We start from the raw sequence: 23,186 nt of genomic DNA, 5'->3' as shown, positions 1-23,186 counted from the left end.
TCTCCTTTTAGCTTTTTGCTGTTGCTTTCCTTCTTTGTTCACCCATTATAAATGAGCAAATCTCTCAAAAATAATTTCAGAAGATGTGTTTTTGTCCAGATTGAATCGGCCCTGTAAAGTTGTGTGTTATGCTCCAAGATCTCTCCAAACTCCAACTCTTAAGGGTGCTTTACACGCTGCGACATCGCTATCGTCGAGGTCACGTCGTTAGTGACGCACATCCGGCGCTGGTAGCGACATCGCAGCATGTAAAACCTCTGAGCGACCTAAAACGATCGCAAAAGAGGTAAAAATCGTTGGTGTTGGAAAGTTGACAGGTGAGTAGCGATGTTGTTCGTCGTTTCTGCGGCAGCACACATTGCTATGTGTGACACTGCAGGAACGACGAACCTCTCCTTACCTGCATCCACCAGCAATGCGGAAGGAAGAAGGTGGGCGGGATGTTACGTCCCGCTCATCTCCGCCCTCCGCTTCTATTGGCCGGCCGCTTAGTGACGTCGCAGTGGCATCGCTATGACGCCGAACGCACCTCCCCCTTGAAGGAGGGATTGTTCGGTGGTCACAGCGACGTCGCTGACAAGGTATGTGCGTGTGACGCAGCCGTAGCGATAATGTTATAGTGGTACTAAAGACACTGCAAAGACCTGAAGGGAAAGATCAGCCATTCAGAGGAGGAAAGTAGCTGCAGAGCGAGAGAGCAAGCTCCAAGGACAGAGGGATCCTGTGGAGTGGACATCCAGGGCTCACAGTACTTTGCATGCATGGGTTGAAGATACCAGAACAGACCAGGACTTCAAGCCATCTGTTAACTCTGCCAGGCGGGTGGGTTTTCAGCACTTATCTGCCACCACCAACGTCCGAGGCAGCAAAGAGGGGACCAGGACATATTCCCTTAAATAGTCCAAGCTGCCTGCGGCAGGACCCAGACGCCAGGAAGACCTCCAGGTGCTCCACGCCAGGGAGGACCCACATACACCAGAGTGCAAAGGTGGAGAGTGGCACCAGGTCGGCAGACACAGTCATCAGCAGACACGGGCACACCTGGTATCCAGTACGTTCCCAGGGCATGAATCCAGTGAGTAAAAACCATCAAACTGCCCTCTTTGTCCGGACTGCTTCATTGCCGCGTGCATCGACGTTAACCCTTCACCTACCCCTGGGGGAAAGCCCTGGTCGCGGAGGGATCCACCATCCACACTGCCCCCATCCATCATCACCAGTGGGAGCCCACAGCGGCGGCTCAACTATCCCTGGCCGCAAACCGCGATTGGCATAGTCGGACTTTATTTTTATAACTTTTATTTACTTTTACTTTTATTTTTATTTTTCATTTAAAACTGTTCGATGGTGCCCCCTGGTCCGGGACCCCTCGAGCCACGGACCGCCCGGATCCGAGCAGCTCGGCTGCCCCGGGGCGCGACACATGTCATAGGCCTCCTCATTCTCGAGTCCTGCCACCATTGTTCCCCACTTTATCCTCAACATGCTTAGTATCGGTCTTCAGTCTTTGTTGTTGTGTCTCGCATAGGACCAAGTCAGCACTGAAGAGCTAGACAAAAAGACTGACGTCACTCACCAAACTGCAATGTGAACTGGTGCATAACTGAATATGACATAAAATTTACAAAAAAAGAAAGTTTGCACTTTGAAATGCTAAAGCATGAAAACCATATGAATGTATGAATATAGATATGCATTACTGCTAAGGAAAATGTAAGAAAAATGAGATATTTAGCTTACAAAAACGGCCATTTTTATATCTGCCCAGATAAACCCAGAGAGAGACTTCAATATAGAGTAGGTACCCAGTGATATGCCGTGACGTTGCAACTGGGCAGATATAAAAATGGCCGTTCTCATTTTTCTAGGATTCTCTTTAGCAGTAATGCATATCTATATTCTTACATTCCTGGTTTTCATGCTTTAGCATTTCAGAGTGCAAACTGTCTTTCTTTGTAATTTTGAGCACGGAAGATCTAGACCAAAAACCAATCCAAGAACAATGTGCAGAGGGCAGAGGAGTAGGTGAGGAGCTGTAGCGACAAAACAGGTGTGGGACAGGCCTAAGCAGCTCCTGCAATTGTGTGAATTCAGTCTCAAAAATTTAGATTATGAGGAATCTGCATTTTTTTCAGAAAAGTACAATGAATTTGATGTTATGGTATAAAGATGATTTGATAATCTTTACTTAACCCCTTAAGGACGAAGCCAGTTTTGTACTTAATGCCCAGGCCATTTTTTGCAATTCTGACCAGTGTCCCTTTGAGGTTATAACTCTGGAACGCTTCAACGGATCCCGGTGATTCTGACATTGTTTTTTGGTGACATATTGTACTTCATGAGTTATAAATTTAGAACGATATTTTTTGCTTTTATTTGTAAAAAAATCGGAAATTTGATGAAAATTTTTAAAATTTTGCAATTTTCAAACTTTTAATTTTTATGGCCATAAACCAGAGAGTTATGTCACACAAAATAGTTAATAAATAAAATTTCCCACTTGTCTACTTTACATCAGCGCAATTTCTGAAACAAAATTTTTGGGGGTTAGGAAGTTAGAAGGGTTCAAAGTTCATCAGCAATTTCCCATTTTTTCAACAAAATTCACAAAACCATTTTTTTAGGGACCACATCACATTTGAAGTGACTTTGAGAGGCCTAGGTGACAAAAAATACCCTAAAGTGACACCATTCTAAAACCTGCACCCCTCAAGGTACTCAAAACCACATCCAAGAAGTTTATTAACCCTTCAGGTGCTACACAGGAACTAAAGCAATGTGGAATGAAAAAAAGCAAAAAATAAAATGTTACCTAAAATGTTGCTCTACCCCAAATTTATTCACTTTTAGAAGAAATAACACAACAAAATGGACCCGAAAACTTGTTCCCCACTTTCTTATGAACGCGTTAATAACCCACATGTGGTCATAAACCTCTGTTTGGACAAATGGGAGTGCTTGGAACGAAAGGAGCAATATTTGAATTTTGGAAAGCAAATTTGGTTGAAATAGATTGCGGGCACCATGTTGCATTTAGATGTCCGCTAAGGTACCTAAACAGCAGAAATCCCTCACAAGTGATACCATTTTGGAAACTAGACCCCTTAAGGCTCCTATCTAGGGGTATAGTGAGCATTGTGGACCCACAGGTATTTCACAGATTTTGATAACGTTACATTGTCATATTGAAAATTTTCATTTTTTTTCTCAAAAATGTTGCTTTAGCATCAATTTTCTCACTGTTTCAAGAGGTAATTCCAAAAATTTGACCCCAATGTTTGTTACCCACTTTTTTATGAGCGCGATGATACCTCACATGTGGTCTGAAACCTTTGTTTGGAGAAATGGGAGGGCTTGGAACGGAAGGAGCAATATTTTAATTTTGGAAAGGAAATTTGGCTGAAAAAGATTGCGGGCACCATGTCGCATTTGGAGGACCCCTAAGGTACCTAAACAGCAGAAACCCCCCACAAGTGACTCCATTTTGGAAAATAGGCCCCTCAAGGAATTTATCTAGATGTTTGGTGAGTACCCTGAACCCCCAGGTGCTTCACAGAAGTTTATAACGTTGAGCCATGAAAATAAAATAATAAAATTTTACCACAAAATTGTTACTTCAACCAGGTAGCTTTTTTTTCACAAGGGTAACAGGAAAAAAATCACCATGAAATTTATTGTGCAATTTCTCCTGAGTTTGGCGATACCTTATATGTGGTGGAAATCAACTGTTTGGGCACACGGCGGGGCTCGGAAGGGAAGGAGTGCCATTTGACTGCAAAATTGGCTAGAATCCATAGCTGACGCCATGTTGCATTTGGAGAGCCCCTGAGGTGCCTATACAGTGAAGCTCCCCAACATGTGGCCACATTTTGGAAAATAGACCCCTGAAGGAATTTATCTAGATGTTTGAGTACCCTGAACCTCCAGGTGCTTCACAGAAGTTTATAATGTTGAACTGTGAAAATAAAAAAAATACATTTTTACCACAAAATTGTTACTTCAATCAGACAGCTTTTTTTTATCAAGAGTAAAAGGAAAAAATTCAGCATAAAATTTATTGTGCAATTTCTCCTGAGTATGCTGATACCTTATGTGTGATGAAAATCAACTGTTTGGGTGCACGGCAAGGCTTGGAAGGGAAGGAGCGCCATATGACTGCACAATTGGCTGGAATCATTAGCGGACGCTATGTCACATTTGGAAAGCCCCTAAGGTGCGTAAACAGTGGAGCTCCCCCACAAGTGACACCATTCTGGAAACAAGACACCTCAAGGCTTTTATCTAGGTGTATAGTGAGCATTTTGAATCCACGAGCACTTCACAGAATTTGATAAGCTTAGGTTGCCATATTGAAAATTTTCATTTTTTTCACAAAAATGTTGATTTAGCATCAAATTTCTCACTTTTTCAAGAGGCAACAACAAAACGTGTACCCCACAGGTTGTTATCCAATTTCTTGTGAGAGCAGGGATACCCCCCACAAATCTCTGTTTGGATAAATGGGAGGGCTTGGAATGGAAGGAGCACCATTTGAATTTTGGAAAAGTTGAAATAAATTGCGCACACCATGTCACATTAGCAGGGCCCCTTGGGTACCTATACATCAGAAACCCCCCACAAGTGACCCCATTTTGGAAACTGGACCCCTCAAGTATTTTATTTAGGAGTATAGTAAGCATTTTGATTCCACAGGTACTTGACAAAAACTGTAGCAACAAATTTCTCACTGTTAGGCTATGTGGCCATGATCCAGCGACACGGCATCTAGTACCCAGTGTCAGCCTTCCTGCAGAGATGTGAGTGTTGTCCACGGGAGAACGCAGCTGCCCGTGCCCACGATTTGGGTTCAGGCTGCTGTGGACTTTAGCTCTATTCTACGTGCAGAGAACACTCTCGTCTCCGCAGCATAAATTGACATGCTGAGGCTCGGGAAGCTGCACCACAGGTCGGTTTATGCTGTGGAGAAAAGAAGCACAGTGGGCACGGGATTTCTAAAAATCCTTCCACTGTGCTTCTACTGCACAACACAGCGTTATGGACGCAGGGAAAACACTCTGCGCCCAAAACGCTGCAAACCCTGATTGTGGGCACACAGCCTAAAATGCTACAATGGATGAATGGATAGATGTCAAACACATAACATCCCACTCCCCTGCATATTCTAAGCTGGCACCCTTCAGTGACTTTCATAGTTACATAGTTACATAGTTACTAAGGTTGAAAAAAGACCTAGGTCCATCTAGTTCAACCTTCCTCCACCAGTTCTACATTTGGTCACTAAGTCATTTATAACCAACAATGTTGTGTGTACTGAGGAAATCATCCAGCCCTTTTTTGAAAGCTGTTATAGTATCTGCCATTACTACCTCTTGTGGTAAGGCATTCCACAGTCTGACTGCTCTAACTGTAAAGAACCCTTTCCTATTTAGCTGTCGGAATCGCTTTTCTTCCACTCGCAGTGAATGCCCCCTAGTCCTTATTATTGTCTTCGGAAAAAATAAGTCATGTGCCAGTCCTTTATATTGACCACACATATATTTATACATATAAATGAGATAAATGAGATCTCCTCTGAGACGTCTTTTTTCTAAGCTAAACATATCTAACTTTTTCAACCTGACATCATATGGGAGGCCTTCCATTCCTTGTAGTAGTCTAGTTGCCTGCCTTTGAACTGACTCTAACTTCTGAATGTCCTTTTTAAAATGTGGAGTCCAAAACTGGATCCCATATTCTAGATGTGGCCTTACAAGTGATTTCTAGAGGGGTAATAATACGTTGGGATCGCGGGATCTAATCTCTCTTTTTATACACCCTAGAATCTTGTTTGCTTTTGCAGCTGCTGCTTGACATTGAGTGCTGCTTCTCAGCTTCATGTGGCACTAAAGGGTGCCTAGCCTTGTATTTAGCCCAAAAAGAAAAAAAAATAATTAAAATAAATGACGTGGGGTTCCCCCTATTTTTGATAGCCAGCTAGGGTAAAGCAGACAGCTGTAACCTGCAAATCACAGCTGACAGCTTCACCTTGGCTGGTGATCAATTTGGAGGGCTCCCCAAGCTGTTTGTTTTTTTAATTATTATAAAAAATGTAAAAAAAAAACGTGGGGTCCCCCCAAATTAGATCACCAGCCAAGGTGAAGCTGACAGCTGGGGTCTGGTATTCTCAGGGTGGGAAGAGCCATGGTTATTGGACTCTTCCCAGCCTAAAAATAGCAGGCCGCAGCCGCCCCAGAAGTGGCGCATTCATTAGATGCGCCAATCCTGGCGCTTCGCCCCAGCTCATCCCGCGCCCTGGTGCGGTGGCAAACGGGGTAATAAATGGGGTTGATACCAGATGTGTAATGTCACCTGGCATCAAGCCCAGCAATTAGTTATGTCACGGCGTCTATTTGATACCAGACATAACTAATTGACAGTAATACAAAAAAAAAATTGACAACAAAAAAAATTTATTTGAAAAAACACTCCCCAACCATCTCTCTTTGACCAATTTATTGAAAAGAAAAAAAAAATCTCCTGTAAGCCATTTTGGAAGTCCCACGATCTTCTAGAATATGGGGGGCACGTTCAGGGAACGTGTCCCCCATTTTCTAGGCGTGCAGACCCTCCATTTGAGGAGAGTGGGTGCAAAGAATCTGCACCCACTCTCCCCGGGTCACAGCTGCAGACTCCGTGCAGCAGCAGCCAGCGTCTCTGAGTCAGACACAGGAAGCGGAGCTGACAGCCGCGCTCTGCACATGTGACCGGCGTCTGCTGTGAAGGAGGAGGGGGCGCGGGGGATCAGCGCTCCGACAGGTACGGGGGACACCGGGGAACACCGGGGAGGGTATAGGGGGTGACCTGACAGGGCCTGGGGAGGAGTTTTCTGTCGCATATGTGATGGCACATGCGACAGAAGTCAAAGGAAATGGGTAAATGTGGGCGGTGTGTTGCTGTGCGCGCCGCCATTTTGCATTTTCGGGGGGGGTGGGTTGGGGGTCGGGGGGGGGCACTTCGGCGACCCCGGGGGACCGGGGAAGGAGATTTATCTCCCAGATGACATGTTTGATCATGCCAGAAACCCCGGAGATTTTCTGACGCTGGGGGGCGCTATTTACCTTTTTCTGACCGCTGTTTATAGACGGCGGATCAGAATAAGGACCTGATTCTGCCGACGTTTATCTCTGTAAGGCTGTCGTAATGGGGTTAATACTGTATGTAATTCCTATTTCATTTTGGCGTTTGTCCATAGGCACAAACTCCACAGAGATACAACTGCGTAAAAAGCAACCACCAGTTAGAAAGGTTTTGTTGTAAATGCCAGACAGATAGTAGGGCAAATCAGCTTAAGGCCCAGTCACACTAAACAACTTACCAGCGATCCCAAGAGCGATACAACCTGATGGGGATCGCTGGTAAGTTGCTAGGAGGTTGCTGGTGAGATGTCACACTAGCGACACTCCAGCGATCCCACCAGCAACCTGACCTGGCAGGGATCGCTGGATCGTCGCTACACGAGTTGCTGGTGAGCTCACCAGCAACCAGTGACCAGCCCCCACCAGCAGCGCCGCGTGGAAGCGATGCTGCGCTTGGTAACTAAGGTAAATATCGGGTAACAAACCCGATATTTACCTTGGTTACCAGCGCACGCCGCTTAGCGCTGGCTTCCCTGCACACCTAGCCACAGTACACATCGGGATTATTACCCGATGTGTACTCTGCTACGTGTGCAGGCAGCAGACGCTCCCTGTTCCCTGCACACATAGCCAGACTACACATCGGGTAATTAACCCGATGTGTACTGTGGCTACGTGTGCAGGGAGCCGGCACTGGCAGCATGAGAGCGGGGACGCTGGTAACGAAGGTAAATATCGGGTAACCAAGGTAAGGGCTTCTTGGTTACCCGATGTTTACGGTGGTTACCAGCCTCCGCAGAAGCCGGCTCCTGCTGCCTGCACATTTAGTTGTTGCTCTGTCGCTGTCACACACAGCGATCTGTGCTTCACAGCGGGACAGCAACAACTAAAAAATGGCCCAGGACATTCAGCAACAACCAACGACCTCACAGCAGGGGCCAGGTTGTTGCTGGATGTCACACACAGCAACATCGCTGCTACATCACAAAAGTTGTTCGTTAGCAGCGATGTTGCTAGCAATGTTGCTTAGTGTGACGTGGCCTTTACGCTGGTGGAGTGGGGAGACCTGAAGGTCCACTTATGGGATTCTCCAACCAGGACTATCTGTAAACATTTACGCTATTATTCCGCGAACATGTAGGATAAGCCTGTTTGGGGTTCCTTACTCAGCTAAAGTTGGGAGTTCCTGCAAAGAAAATCTCGCTGTTACCAAATTGGCAAAGTCACATATCACATGAGGTTCAGCAGATAAACCCTAAAGTGGATATATTTGGAAACATTATAATATTGTATTATTTTTTGGGTACATATTGTGTATTTATGAGGAGCCTATTATTATTATTTTTTATTATTATTATTATTATTATTATTATTATTATTATTATTATAATACTCACATATAATTGTGGATTTTAGATGGAAGCGATGTACAAGTTTTATTTATATAAAATACTGCAAAGCTTACTGCATGTGCACTACCATGTACAGAGGATTTTTTTTTCCTATGTGTTGCTGCCCTCTAGTGTTCAGTGACCAAAAAGACGTGCACCTGATAGATATCCTAAGGGCGTTTAGAACATACGAATACTACATAGTTAAGTTGCAAATGACATTGCAGCACTGGTAAGGCTGTGTCCAAGATGAGTTATGGGGAGTTTTTGTCTGTGTATTTTTGCTACGTTAAAAACGCAGCATCTTACGGTTCCAGCAAAGTGGATGGGATTTCTAGAAATCTTCTGCCCACTGCGCTTCTTTTTTCACTCAGTGTAAACTGACCTATGGTGCATGTTTCAAATCCGTAACGTTAATTTTTCTTGCTGGTCCGCTGAGTTTTATGTTCAGATTCTCCCCATAGACTTGCCTTAGATGCAGAAAACTGCTGCTAGGTCACTGGCATCCTGATAATGTATATGTTGCTATACTGTAGGCGATCACTACTGAGGTGTATGCACGTAGCGCTTTTATTACACTTTTTCTACGCAGTTTTGTCACAAAATCTGAAGGATTTCATAGTTCCAGCAAAGTGAATGAGATCCCTGAAGTCTCATGCACACATTGCTTTTGTTTTCCTTGCCGATTTGCAGCATATTTAGGCTATGTGCGCACTAGAAAATGGACTTTTCTTAAGAAAAATCTGCACCCTCTGACAGAATACCGCACTCACGGCAAAAACCGCGGTAAAACTGCACCCACGTTTTTGCCGTGGTTTGCGGGTTTTTTTCCGTGGATTGGTCCCTGCGGTTTTTTGCCATTATCTATGGCAAAAAACGCAGATACCTGCAGAAAAGAAGTGAGATGCTCATTCTTTTTGCTGCAGGAATTCTGCAGCAAAACCTGTGGTGGAAAAAAAAACAGTGTGCACACAGCATTTTTTTTTTTTTTTTTAACCATAGGTTTTGCTGGGTAAGGCCTGCAGAAAGGTTCTGAACATTGTCTGCAGCAATTCATGCAGCAAAACCGTGACAAATCTGCGGCAAAAAACGCAGCGTGCGCCCAGGGCCTAAAGCTGCAGCGTGGCAACTGTTTCAGCTTTTTTGCTGCAGATTTCACCCATTATAATGAATGGAAACAAAATCAAAAGCGCAGCAAAAATGCTCGTATTTTAACAAATGTTTTTCCTTATAAAACATCAGGATTTACAGCAGAACTTTCTGCTGCAAATCCTGAAAGTGTGCACATGCCCTTGTTAAAGAGATTTTGTTTGTTTGGTTGTTTGTAAGTTTTGATATGACTTATTTTATATTTCTATTGCAGTGGATTTTGCGGAGAACATGTTTTTTTTTGTTTTTTTTATAAAATGTATAGGCTAAATGTTGCTCGGGAGCAGACAAAAGAGGCGTATCTAATTAATTTACCATTTACAGAGATTGCATACAATTCAGAATTGTTAAAAAACGAAGTATCCAGAATGATTAATGCACTGGTGATAGTGAAGTTCCCGTGAGACGAACACAATAGATTTTCTATATTATAACACGCCTGCTTTTGAAATATTGGAGTCGCTGTAATTTATTTGTGATCAATGTTGGGCAGTGTTATGTTTTATGTATTATTATCCAAGAAAGTGGAACAAGACAAATTATTGCTTCACCCACATTGTTTTCATTTTAACTTGTGGTCTTTAATAAGCTACAAACTTTGAATCACAGAAGTTAAAAAAAGTGGTGAAACAGGATAGGAATCGGAGCGTTCATGCTTATATTCGAATCACAAGGACACTCGGTCCTATGACTGCACATGCTGTCCTAGTTGGGCCCTACTATAAAGCAATAGATGTCCCAGATACCATGTGGTAAATGATAAAAAGATATGATAGAGGAGAGTATGCCATTATTACATCTTCTGTTGATGAATGCTCTTTTTTTTTTCTATTAGATTTATACAGGTTAAAGGGAAACTTTTCAGCAGATTTTTGGAATATAATCTGACAGCAGCATGATATAAGACAGAGACCCTGATTCCAACAATGTATCACTTACTTCACTGGGTGCAGCAATTGGGATAGAATCAGTTTTCTCTGTTGCAGATTTAGCAGAGCTCAAAATGTTGATCGCTGTATAACCCCTCCCACACCACTGATTGGCAGATTTCTGTGTATAAAGGCCCTGTCACACACACAGATAAATCTGCGGCAGATCTGTGGTTGCAGTGAAATTGTGGACAATCAGTGCCAGGTTTGTGGCTGTGTACAAATGGAACAATATGTCCATGATTTCACTGCAACCACAGATCTGCCAAACATTTATCTCTGTGTGTGACGGGGCCTTTAGGTACATTGACCTAAAGCTGCTAATCAGTGATAGAGCGTTGTTAGACCAGGAGTTAGGAGACACCTATTCATGTAGTGATAATCTCCTGCTGATAAAACATTTCATTTTATTGAAACAGATACTTATGATTAAGGACTTATCTACATTCCAACTGTCCGAAACGCGTCAAGCCATGATGTTTTCATGGAACCGATGATGTTTTTACTGGATTTTTAATCGTTGAATAAAGTTTCTACACTTTTATATATTTTTCGTTGGATTTATATTTTTCCTATCCTGGAATTGGTGCTGAGTCCAGTCCTTTCTCCTTGCTAATCAGTGATAGAGCGTTGTTAGACCAGGAGTTAGGAGACACCTATTCCTGTAGTGATAACCTCCTGCTGATAAAACATTTCATTTTATTGAAACAGCAAAACACTTATGAAATTGCTCAACTTGCTTTAGAATATAAGCGCTCAAAACTGTGAATTAGACATTTAGCTGACCATACATGGGAGAATATAATTGCGTGTTATCCAGTCAGGGGGATCATGAGTCCTGAGCTGGAGGGACCACTGAGACGCCTATATCTCATGGAGAACATGCCTGCAATTTGTGAATTGAACTGAAAGGGGTGAGACGGTTCCCATTTTTTTTAAACTAGTTACGTGTGCAGCGAATCTGAATTAGAGGTTTCACAAATTGATTACATGTTTGTCCACCAGAGTGTATAAGTCTGGTTTATTTTTTGTGACCAATGTGACCTGGTTGTATAAAAAAAACTTTCCATTCTATGGTGGATTTTCATGTGTGGAATCCAAATTGTTGTGGAGTGTGTTCAGTCCTTTAATACCACTTGGGCTTGTGGGTTTTTTAGGCACCTTCACATTTTGTTATTGCCCCCTTTTTTTAATGAGAAGTGAGAATTTTCTGACTTCCTTTTTAAGTAAGGCATACTATTAAAGGTTATGTTTTATTTGTTATCATTTTTTTGCTATTTCTCTGGATTTTTCTGATTGATGGTACACCACTAGTGCCTTACGGTTTCCTTTTTCCAACAAAATTTACAAAACCATTTTTTTTTTTTAGGGACCACATCACATAAAGTGACTTTGAGAAGCCTAGGGGACAGAAAATACAATAAAAAGGAAACCATTCTAAAAATTTCACCCCTCAAAGTGCACACTCTTCAGGTGTTTCACAGGAACTAAAGCAATGTGTAAGGAAAATAATTAAATTTTAGCTTTTCCCAACAAAAAGTTGCTTTAGCCCCAAATTTTCCATTTTTACAAGGATAACAGGAGAAAATGCTCCATATAATTTGTTGTGCAATGTCTCCTGAAAACACTGATACCCCATATGTGGTGGAAAACTGCTGTTTGGGTGCACAGCAAGGCTCAGAAGGGAAGGAGTTTCATTTTATTTTTGGAATGCAAAATTGGCTGAAATCGTTAACATACATCATGTTGCGTTTGCCGAGCCCCTGATGTGCTTAACAATGGAAACACCCCGCATGTGACCCCTTTTTGGAAACTACACCCCTCAAGAAATGACAGTGCCTTGCAAAAGTATTCGGCCCCCTTGAACTTTTCAACCTTTTCCCATATTTCAGGCTTCAAACATAAAGATAAAACATTTTAATTTTTTGTTGAAGAATCAACAAGTGGGACACAATTGTGAAGTGGAACGATATTTATTGCTTATGTTAAACATTTGTAAAAAATAAAAAACTGAAAATATGCAGCGTGCAATATTATTCAGACCCTTTACTTTCAGTGCAGCAAACTCACTCCAGAAGTTCAGTGAGGATCTCTGAATGATCCAATGTTGTCCTAAATGATTGATGATGATAAATATAAGCCACCTGTGTGTAATCAAGTCTCTGTATAAATGCACCTGCTCTGTGATAGTCTCAGTGTTCTGTTTAAAGCACAGAGAGCATCATGAAGACCAAGAAACACAATAGGCAGGTCCGTGATACTGTTGTGGAGAAGTTTAAAGCCGGATTTGGATACAAAAAGATTTCCAAAACTTTAAACATCCCAAGGAGCACTGTGCAAGCAATCATATTGAAATGGAAGGAGTATCATACCACTGCAAATCTACCAAGACCCGGCCGTCCCTCAAAAATTCCATCTTAAACAAGGAGAAGACTGATCAGAGATGCAGATGCAGTTATAGTAATGAATACTAATGCTTTTGCTTTACCTGGTGCAAAAATTATTAATATGGTGGTATGTGTATGTTGTGCGGATTCAATTAGACTTTAAGGCCTGCGACACACATCCGTGCCGCCGGCACGTGTTTGTCATTTTTTACACGTACCGGCGGCACGGAGACACGTTAAGCAATGCTACCCTATTGTAGCAGGCACACACACGTAAAACCACATGGAACCTGTGTCTGTGTGCGTTTGTACGTGTGTGCGTTTTTCAAAGCGTTGACATGTCAGTGTTTTCTCCGGCAGTACGGGTGTCACACTGCCCGCACCCGTACTACACAGGTGTAGTATGGATGCGGTCGCGTGTGACACGCGCCGGAGAAAACACACGTGTCAGTGAAAAAAAAAAAAACATTTACTCACCTTCTCCAGCCCTCCTGTCTCTGCCGCTGCTGCCTCTTGCTGCCGACCGCCGCTCATTATTCTCATTTAATATTCACTTCACTGCCTGGCAGCAGCAGCGGGGAGACGGGAGGGCTGGAGCCGAAGATCAGCACCACAGACAGCAGCGCGGACAGCAGGAAGGACCACGTGAGTATGTAAATTACCGGTTCTACGTGTGGTATCGCGAATAGCACACGTAGAACACACGTGGCCCGCACATACCAGAGACACGTACTTACCTGCACGCAACACGCAGGGGAAATACGTGTCTCTTGGCACGTGCGTGATTTTCACATGAATGTGGCAGAGGCCTAAAAGAGCGTTGGGTAAACAGAGTAAAACCAAATGTAATCAGTTAAATGGACATGCGAAAACAATCCTTAATTTTAGGCCAGGTTTCTCAACTAAGTTATCATAGTTGAAATATTGTGTCCTTTCGTATTCTTCTCTTGGAGCATATTTTCGCCTTTGCAGCGAACTTCCCTTTCCTTACAGTTTGTTGAATCTCGCTGGGAAAATGTTGACAGGAAACTAATGGTGTCGTATTGTACCAGAAGTACTGGGACCCTCATCTTTCTGACTGCCAAACATTAGGGCCTTGAAGGCTAGCTCCTGAAACTGAAGGATGGTCCCCGTATTGCCTACACATTGAAACCGCACAAAAGCATTGTAAATCTGTACATCTGTGCAATAAGCACAGCCAACTTATTGTACTTTACTTTAGCTTTTCGCATGGCACTGTATGGTTTGAGGACCTGATCTGCGAGATCTACACCCTTCATGAATTTATTATAATCCATTATACAATTTGGCTTCTAGACTTTTGATGTGCTAAATCAGACAGTGACAACGGAACTGTTGTCATGGTGTATTGTGGTCAAAATAAGGGCAGCCTTCTTGTCCTTATTCTTCACCACCAGCATGTTGTCACTCCATTGGACTCTGCTTTCAACCTTTTTCAGCAGTTGCCCAATTAGTGCCTTAGGGAGGCCTCTCTTGATTTTTTTTTTTTTTTTGTGCACCATATATACCTCTGGCAGAATGAGACTGAAGAGTTGGATGCTGATGTAAAAGTTATCTATGTAGAGATGATAAGCCTCATCCAGCAATGGGTGCACGAATTCCCACACAATTTTCCCACTTACCACGAGGATGAAGCAGAGTGCCCTTCCCTTCATAAACCCTAAATTTGTGGGTGTACACGGAGGTACTCTTGCACAGCTTGTACAGTTTAATTCTGTACCTTGCCCTCTAACTGGGCAGGAATTGTCTGAATTTTAGCTTCCCTTTGAAATGAACCCTAGGGCCGCTTTACACGTTGCGATATCGTTACAGATATCGCTAGCGTGGGTACCCGCCCCCATCGGTTGTGCGACACTGGCAAATCACTGCCCGTGGCGCACAAAATCGCTCAGAACCGTCACACTACTTACCTGCCTAGCTATGTCGCTGTGACCGGCGAACCGCCTCCTTTCTAAGGGGGTGGTTTGTTCAGCGTCACAGCAACGTCACTAAGCGGCCACCCAATCAAAGCGGAGGGGCGGAGATGAGCGGGACGAACATCCCGCCCACCTCCTTCCTTCCTCATTGCAGGCGGGACACAGGTAAGGAGAGGTTCCTGCGGTGTCACTCGTAGCGATGTGTGCTGCTGCAGGAACGACGACTACATCGTTACTGCAGCAGCAACGATAATCGAGATTAGGGGGTGATGTCACCGATTAGCGATTTTGAACGTTTTTGCAACAATTCAAAATCACTAATAGGTGTCACACGCAACGACATCGCTAACGCGGCCGGATGTGCGTCACAAAATCCGTGACCCCAACGAGATCGCTTTAGCGATGTCGTAGCGTGTAAAACGGCCTTAAGATTCATCTATGCAGATGTCTTTTGGGGGGTGTACACCTCAGCAAATATTCTGCTGAAATGTTCAACAACTAACCAAATTTTGTATAGACCATCAAAGTTGGGATCGTCTCTGAGAGGACACTGCGCATTATCACTATAATGCAAAACTTTGCAGATTGCTTAAAATAGTGTCCTGGCCGTGCGGAATACTGGTGTACTATATAATATATCAGTAATCCACTATTGCCGAAGCTTGTTTTTTTCTCAATATGCAGCAAAATACACCAAAATTTCATAACTTCTGCTGCATTTACAGGGGTTCATCTGGCATATGAGGTTGTTGGATTTTGGATAAAAAATTGATTTGTCTGGGCCAACATAAGATTTATTATATCCTCACTGAAAATGACTTTAAAAAAGTCAATTTCAGTGAGGCCTGTAGCATCACATTGGATTCCAAAGCTGTCCAAGAAATCCAGAATAACAAGCTGATAATTTTTGGTGGATGGAGTCTTTATGGGATCAATTGCTGAAGGGGTCTGGAACAGAGTTTTAAGAACTGCTGACCAACCAACCACAGAAATTGCCCAGCGGTTTGCGGGAACTCACTTCCTGCAGTGCCATAGATGTACAGCGGATGGCGTAAAGGCGTTAATATTGCCAAGAGACAGTAATGAAGAGATGGCTATATATATTTATAGTCCTTTAAGCCCGCTTTACACGCTACAACAAATCTAACGATGTGTCGGCGGGGTCACGTCGTAATTGACACACATCCGGCATCGTTAGTGACGTAGTTGCGTGTGACAGCTACGTGCGATTGCGATTGAACATAAAACCGGTCATCGCATGCACGTCGTTCATTTACTTAAAATTGCATGTCGAATTGTTCAATGTTCCCGAGGTACCACACATCGCAGTGTGTGACACCCCGGGAGCGATGAACAGATCTTACCTGCGTCCCGCGGCTCCCACCGGCAATGCGTAAGGAAGAAAGGTGGGCGGGATGTTTACGTCCCGCTCATCTCCGCCCCTCCGCTTCTATTGGCCGGCTGCCGTGTGACGTCGCGGTGACGCCGAACGTCCCTCCCACTCCAGGAAGTGGATGTTCGCCGCCCACATCGAGGTCGTATGGACGGGTAAGTACGTGTGACGGCAAATAATCGTTTGTGCGACACGGTCAACAAATTGAACATGCCGCACATACGATGGGGCGGGTACGATCGCATACGATATCATATGTGATATTGTAAGCTGTAAAGCAGGCTTTACATAGGGCTCAAATAGTAAGTCATACAGTGGCCACATATGTGATGACATGTGGCGCCAAACCATAATGTGAAGCAGTACTATAGTAACACTACCATACCGTGCTGAAATAATACCAATATAACTGCTGTAATTCAATAAATGCAGGCGCGCACACAGGATGTGCAAGAGCGGAATTTACAGGCACTCACATATACTATAGATCAGTATGCTTGCTCACTGTATATACACATGCACACTTACTTCATATGGGTAACCGCCACTTTTTCTGTCATACAACACAAGCCAACCATATACACTAAAAACCTACATATTCAAAGCATAAATACACATATTCAGATGTAGCAAACATTAACTTGGCTAACAACACACTACAGGCCAGTAACTGTAGCTAATCTTAAAGGGAATCTGTCACCAGGTTTTTGCCACCTAATCTGAGAGCAGCATAACTTAGGGGCAGAGATCCTGATTCCAGTGATGTGTCACTTCCTGGGCTGCTTAGAATAGTTTTAATAAAACCGCCTATTAATCAGCAGTAGATTATCATTAGAGGACTACTTGGGGTACTGCAGGTAGTCCAGCATATTCATGAGCTCTGTATAACGGGTAGATCTGCAGCAGAGAAAACATTGATTTTATCAAAATGACAGCAAACAGCTCAGTAAGTGACACCACTGGAATCAGGGTCTCTGTCTCTACATTATTCTGCTCTCAGATGGGGGAGCAAAAACCTGGTGACAGTCTCTTTAACTTGTCAGTAACATTACCCCTGTATATTCAGTGCTGGAGAGAAGTGGGGGTTAATGCTGTACTGTTGCCAAGAAGGAGGAATTTTTTTTTTTTATTTGATAATAAAAATGTTTTATTCCATAGGTCTATGCGTTTCAGGGTTCAAGACCCCCTCTTCAGGATCAAAAAAGATGAAAAATCAACAATACATTGTTGTTGTATTGTTGATTTTTCATCTTTTTTGGTCCTGAAGAGGGGGTCTTGAACCGTGAAACGCGTAACCTATAATAAAACATTTTTATTATCAAATCAGCAATTATTTTTTTCTTCCTTCTTGGTGACAGCGCGGCATTAACCTCCACTTCTCCTCTCCAGCACTGAAGCGTCATCCAGGTGGGGCTACGGCAGCCGCCATTGTCTTTAAGTCTTTCTTGGTGGTTGTGACCCTCACAACTTTATAAGGTGAGTGTATACTGTTACGCACCGCTCTTCTAATATCTGGTAAGACCCTATTTGCGCTCTTTGTCCTCAGCTTTTATTACTCCTGTCCAAGCAGAGGTATATGGCAGTGTAAAGCATTAGAACAGATTCCTATTACAGTCTATCAACTGCTCCGAAATTCAGTTTTAATTGATATGCAAGTGCCGTGGTGGGTGTACCAGTCACATGCCATCTATGGCTTCACTTTGCTTGTCACCGCTGGTGGTGTTGCCTGCTTTTTGACTGACATTATGCAGCAGAGCCCCTGTCTCCACTGTCCTGCGGGGGTCGATCCATCAAGAAGTGATGAGGAGCCATAGAAAGCAGGCGCACCGATATTCCCAGTGATGCCCTGGAAAAGTTCATTTCCATGTCGATAAAAGCCGAATTTCTGTGAATCTGATGGCTCTGTAATAGGCATCTCTCATAATGTTTTACACTGTGCTATCAATCATTGTTAACCTAGAAATACTGAATCTATCACGCAACAACAAAGAACAGAAGCTGTTTAGTCCCACATTGTAAAATGTAATAAATCCACATGTGCATCTTTCACAAAATGTACAAACGCCCAAATAACAACATCACGCCACAATGTGCCATGCACTGCGTGGTGCTGAAGGATGTCCAAATGTGATAATAACGCGTAAGGTTTTAGTTCAGAACATGTAAAGAACCAGCAAGAAGAACACTCACACCTAATATTCAGTCCAACCGTATCCCATATTGGAGACATGCGTGCTTCATACTGTCCTGTACCCCGGCTCACAGACATGCGCTTATTACTTACATGCACGTATGCTTACAAAGTCCTTGGATCCCATATAGATCACCTCTATTTTCAGATATTTTTTTTAAAATTATCGATTATAAGACATTAAAAAAGAAATGTAAATTTTACACATATAGATGACTAGTCCACTGTGTCCTCATTTATTTATATACGTGCCCTATTTAGCATGTATTTATTTTTTTTTTTTTTTAACGAAAAGTGGTACATAATGCTTTAGTCTAATGGCAAAAAGTGTTTTAGACCATGTATAGTAACTGTAGTAAGTAGGGTTTTATCCATTTATTTTTATGTATTTGTTTTTAAAAATTTCTGGAAGTCAGTCCAGGTGCAATGTCTATAAAGCCAAAACAGAGGGGGATATGTTGTGATCTTCACATCCCTGGGAAAAATATGCATTGCAAAACGTCACTGTATCCAGCAGAGACAATTACAAGCTTCCTTTGCTGTCACTTTGCTGTGTCTCTAAATATTGTAAAAAGTTTTCACAGGAAAGAACTGTCGGTGCAGCTTCCTCCATAGGGTCCATTGGAACCTATTAATAATAAACCCACTGGAGTGTAGCACTACCTACTGGTTATGAGTAGGAAGTGCAACCTAGTTTTATATACATACAGGCTGAATATTTGGATGGAAATAATGTAGAAAACCTTAAAAAACTGTATATTTATTCTGGCAATCCGAAATAAACCCATAGGTTTGGTAAGCAGTGTAATGTCAACTGAAATATAGAACTTTAATCTAATTTGACTCTGTTTTAACCATAAGTTCTATTAACATAACCTTTTTCTTCCTTTCTGATTCCATAGGTGCAGAGGGAGCTGGCTGCAGTCATCGCCCTGAAAGCCCGAAAATCTGGTGAGTAATAGTGAACCAGCCATATTACTCCTCCAAAATCTGATGGTGTTAAAGTGTTTTTATTTTATTACTTCATTTTTCTGGACTGATCTGTGTGGTTCCATGTAATAATTTTTATATTGTTTCCTGGCAAAGAAGAAAAAAAGAAAAAATTAGGATCATGTACAGTAGTCGTTATCCGTTATAGTATATACACCATTAGTGTCAAATGTAGCAAATGACAACAGCAATATTAAAGGGAACCTGTCACCGGATGTTCATAATACTCTCACCTTCAGTGGGTGCGGAGCAGACTGGTCGGATGGGCGTCTCCGTTCTCCGGGTCCCGCGCCTCCTCTTTTAGCCATCTTTGTCCTCCTTCTTCTGAAGCTAATGTGGATGACGCGTTCATCTACACTAACCGGCATTCAGGTCCCGTGCAGGCGCACTATAAGGCTATGTACCCACGGGGACAGTGTCCTGCGGATATATCCACAGGACATTCCGCAGGAGCTCCCAGGAAACAGCACCACAACTTTTGTCTGTTTCCATGCTGCGGAATGTCCTGCGGATATGGTGCGGGTATTCTGCATTGAGGATACAGTACCATGGCTTCGGCACTGCATCCTCAATGCAGAACAAGTGCTGCAGTGATCGGGGGAGTTCATACTTACCTCCATCATGCAGCACCTCGCTTTCCGGCAGCCGGGTCACTCTCTCAGCGTCTGCAGGAGAAGGTGGGCGGGCCTGAACTAGCTCCTGCTGTCACATGACCGGAGCTCGTGCAGGCTCCGCCCACCTCTTCCTTCCTGTACCTGGATTCACCGCGCTCCTGTACACCGGACAGAGAAAGTGACTCCGGTGAGGCAGGTAAGTATATGGGACCCTGCGGAGAAATCCGCAACAATAATTGACATGCTGCACGATTTCCGCTGCGGAAAATTCCGCAGCGTGGGCACAGCATTTCCCAAATGCCATAGAAATGGCTGGGGAGTAGCTGTGCTGCAGATTTCTGGAAAATCCGCGGCTTTTCCGCAAGAAATCCGCAGCAAAATCCACGCATTTTCCGCAGCGTGGGCACATAGCCTAATACTTTGATCTGCCTTCTTCAGGGCAGATCAAAGTGTGCCTGCGCGGGACCTCAATGTTAGCTAATGTAGATGACGTAGAACGCGTCATCCACACTAGCTTCAGAAGGAGGACAAAGATGGCCGAAAGAGGAGGTGCGGGACCTGGAGAACAGAGACACACATCCGACCAGTCTGCTCTGCAACAACCGTTAGGTAAGTATTATAAACATCCGGTGAGAGTTCCCTTTAAATGTATTTTATCCAGTTCTTTATCCTGCTTATATGTGCAACACTGAAGCTCAAACTGGATCACTGGAACGCACTGTTATCTTCTACTCCTAGCCATCTACAGCACAGTGATTAGAAGCTAGACCACAGGGGTGGTCGGTCTGCTAGGCAATGAGCTGTAAACAAAAAAAGGGTTCAATTAAATAAAGAGTAAATTGCAAAACAGCTTGTTTTTGTAAGCACTATCCAACAATGGCCATATAGGAAGCAAAGTGCACAGAATCTGCCCATGGTGTACTTATGGCTCTGTAGTGTGTAGCAGTAGACATTCATTGTGCTGCTGCCTATTGCCTCTGTGGTATTACGATAATCTTCATTTGAAGCACTGCATCTAGTAGGGAATGTCTCCATAATAAAGCGTGTGATGTAACATGCCACCATTTTTCCTCATAAAGTCTGAGTGAATCAGTGAGGAAAAAAAAGGGGGTACACAAATGTGCAGTGTAGGACCAGAGATTTTTGGCCATACACAAGAGTGGATGGGGCTTAGGCTTCGTGTTCCTTACGTGTCTTTATTTTACACTCCTGCTCCATCTTATGATTAGAACAATATAAATGATGTAAGTGCCGTACTCTCTTGTGATGGACACTAGTGGCGTCTGACATCTCCTATTGAGTATATTGAGGTTTCTCAGGTTTCCGTCATGTTATCTTTACAAAATAGCGCAGCCTCAAATGGAGTTGTGAACAGAGCTGTAAGGAATTTGTCAAAGTTAGAAAGGTATCACTTTTCCGTAGGTCAGAAACCTTCAGCACTCATGTTGAGAAATGACAATTCTTAGGCCGTAGTCACACTTGTGAGTGACTCATGCGTGATATGTGCGAGTCTCGAATCGCATCACCCTGCACGGCCGCACACTCTCCTGACAGGAGCGGGTCAGCTGCATAGAAATACATGCAGCCAACCCGCTTCTGTCTGGAGAATGTGCGGCCGTGCAGGGTGATGCGATGCGAGACTTGCTCATGCCATGCATGAGTCCCTCACAAGTGTGACTACGGCCTAAGCGTAAGTCTGTCAGGACATGCAGGGAGTAACAATTTCACAAGTGGCATACTTAAAGTTGCTGACCCCAGACACTGGGCTGTTTAAAGGGATATTCGCATCTCCAAAATCCTATCCTAATATGTAGAAGGTGTAATAATAATAATAATAATAATATTAGCAAATACCTCCAATTAGAAATGTAGTATAATTCTCCTGATTAGCTGTGTCATGTCTCTCGTGTGCAGGGCATTGCAGGACCGTAAGTATCCATGGTTATGTCCACGCATATAGTCACAATTAATTAGTTGCTAGTGTCATAACCATGGATACCTAAGGTCCTGCAATGTCCTGAACATGAGGTAAGCAACATAGCGAATCAGGAGAACTACACTACATTTCTATTTTAGGTATTTGCTAGTATTATTATTATTATTACACCTACCACATATTGGGATAGGCTCTTGGATATGGGAATAACCCTTTAATGCCCCATCTCAACACAGCGTGCACATTACCTTTCCATTCATTCTCCATAGGACTGAGCGCTGTACATTACTGTATTGGCCAGTGAGTGACGTGATGTGCATGCTCCATTCAGACGGGAACTGCAGAGCCCAGATCTTGCTTTTAATGGTTCGCCAAGGATCAGCAAGTTACTGTCTAACTTATGGAAAAGCAAAAACTTGCTTACTTGTTACAAATCTTTTAACAAGTGTAATTTTTAATAGATGTTGGAATTTTTTTTTCTTTAATGCATATGAATATAATCTGATTCTAAATGCCTTGTACCGCGCCTTTACAATGGTTATATATGAGCGTGCACACAAACGTGATCTGCATATAACATTATTACTACACACAATGCAGTTAGATAGGAATGATGGTTATATTCAAAGCTTGTTACTGCATTTCTTTTATGTTGTTGCTTTATAATATAAACTCCGCTCTTATTTTACAATTTAATCATAAAGGTAAATGTTATATGTGTAAAACTATCAGTCCAACTAGTACAGGCTTCCAGATCACAGGCGTTATACAGAGTACAATGCATTATTATACTTCTCTATTGCTTTTGTTGGTTAATCAGAAACCAAAAAGAAAGCGTTCTCTGTCTGTCTAGATTCATTTATATTCAGCCCAGTGACACCATATGAGGATCATCTTCGCACAGCACCAAACGGAAAAACAATGCTATAACATAGTGGCCCATTGTCATATTGTGACAACCTCCATCAATATGTGGATAATGCAGGATAAATGACATTTTAGCTATAGCAAAGGTATTATGTGCAGCGTGAAGTCCTAGAAAAACGTTCCGTAACGTATTCCCCCAGATGTCTGTCTTATACCTGTGGTATCACAGTATTAGATTGATATGATAAATGACAGGAACCTCCATACACTCAGGTGACAAGGTTATA

The 23,186-nt window shown here is 43.0% G+C and overlaps 1 protein-coding gene across 1 annotated transcript in view; it reads left to right on the top strand.

The window, feature by feature from the left end:
* The window catches only part of RAPGEF5 (Rap guanine nucleotide exchange factor 5), a 421,998-nt gene that overhangs the window by 200,553 nt on the left and 198,259 nt on the right, over window positions 1–23,186 (top strand). Inside the window, exon 7 of the mRNA XM_075315391.1 lies at window positions 19,395–19,443. Within this exon, the coding sequence (XP_075171506.1) occupies window positions 19,395–19,443 (49 nt within the window). The remainder of the gene's footprint in view (window positions 1–19,394; window positions 19,444–23,186) is intronic.

Source organism: Anomaloglossus baeobatrachus, chromosome 6 (assembly GCF_048569485.1).
Source record: "Anomaloglossus baeobatrachus isolate aAnoBae1 chromosome 6, aAnoBae1.hap1, whole genome shotgun sequence".
NCBI lineage: Eukaryota > Metazoa > Chordata > Amphibia > Anura > Aromobatidae > Anomaloglossus > Anomaloglossus baeobatrachus.
The sequence above is the reverse complement of the archived record's forward strand: the minus strand, read 5'-3'. Positions and strand labels throughout refer to the sequence as shown.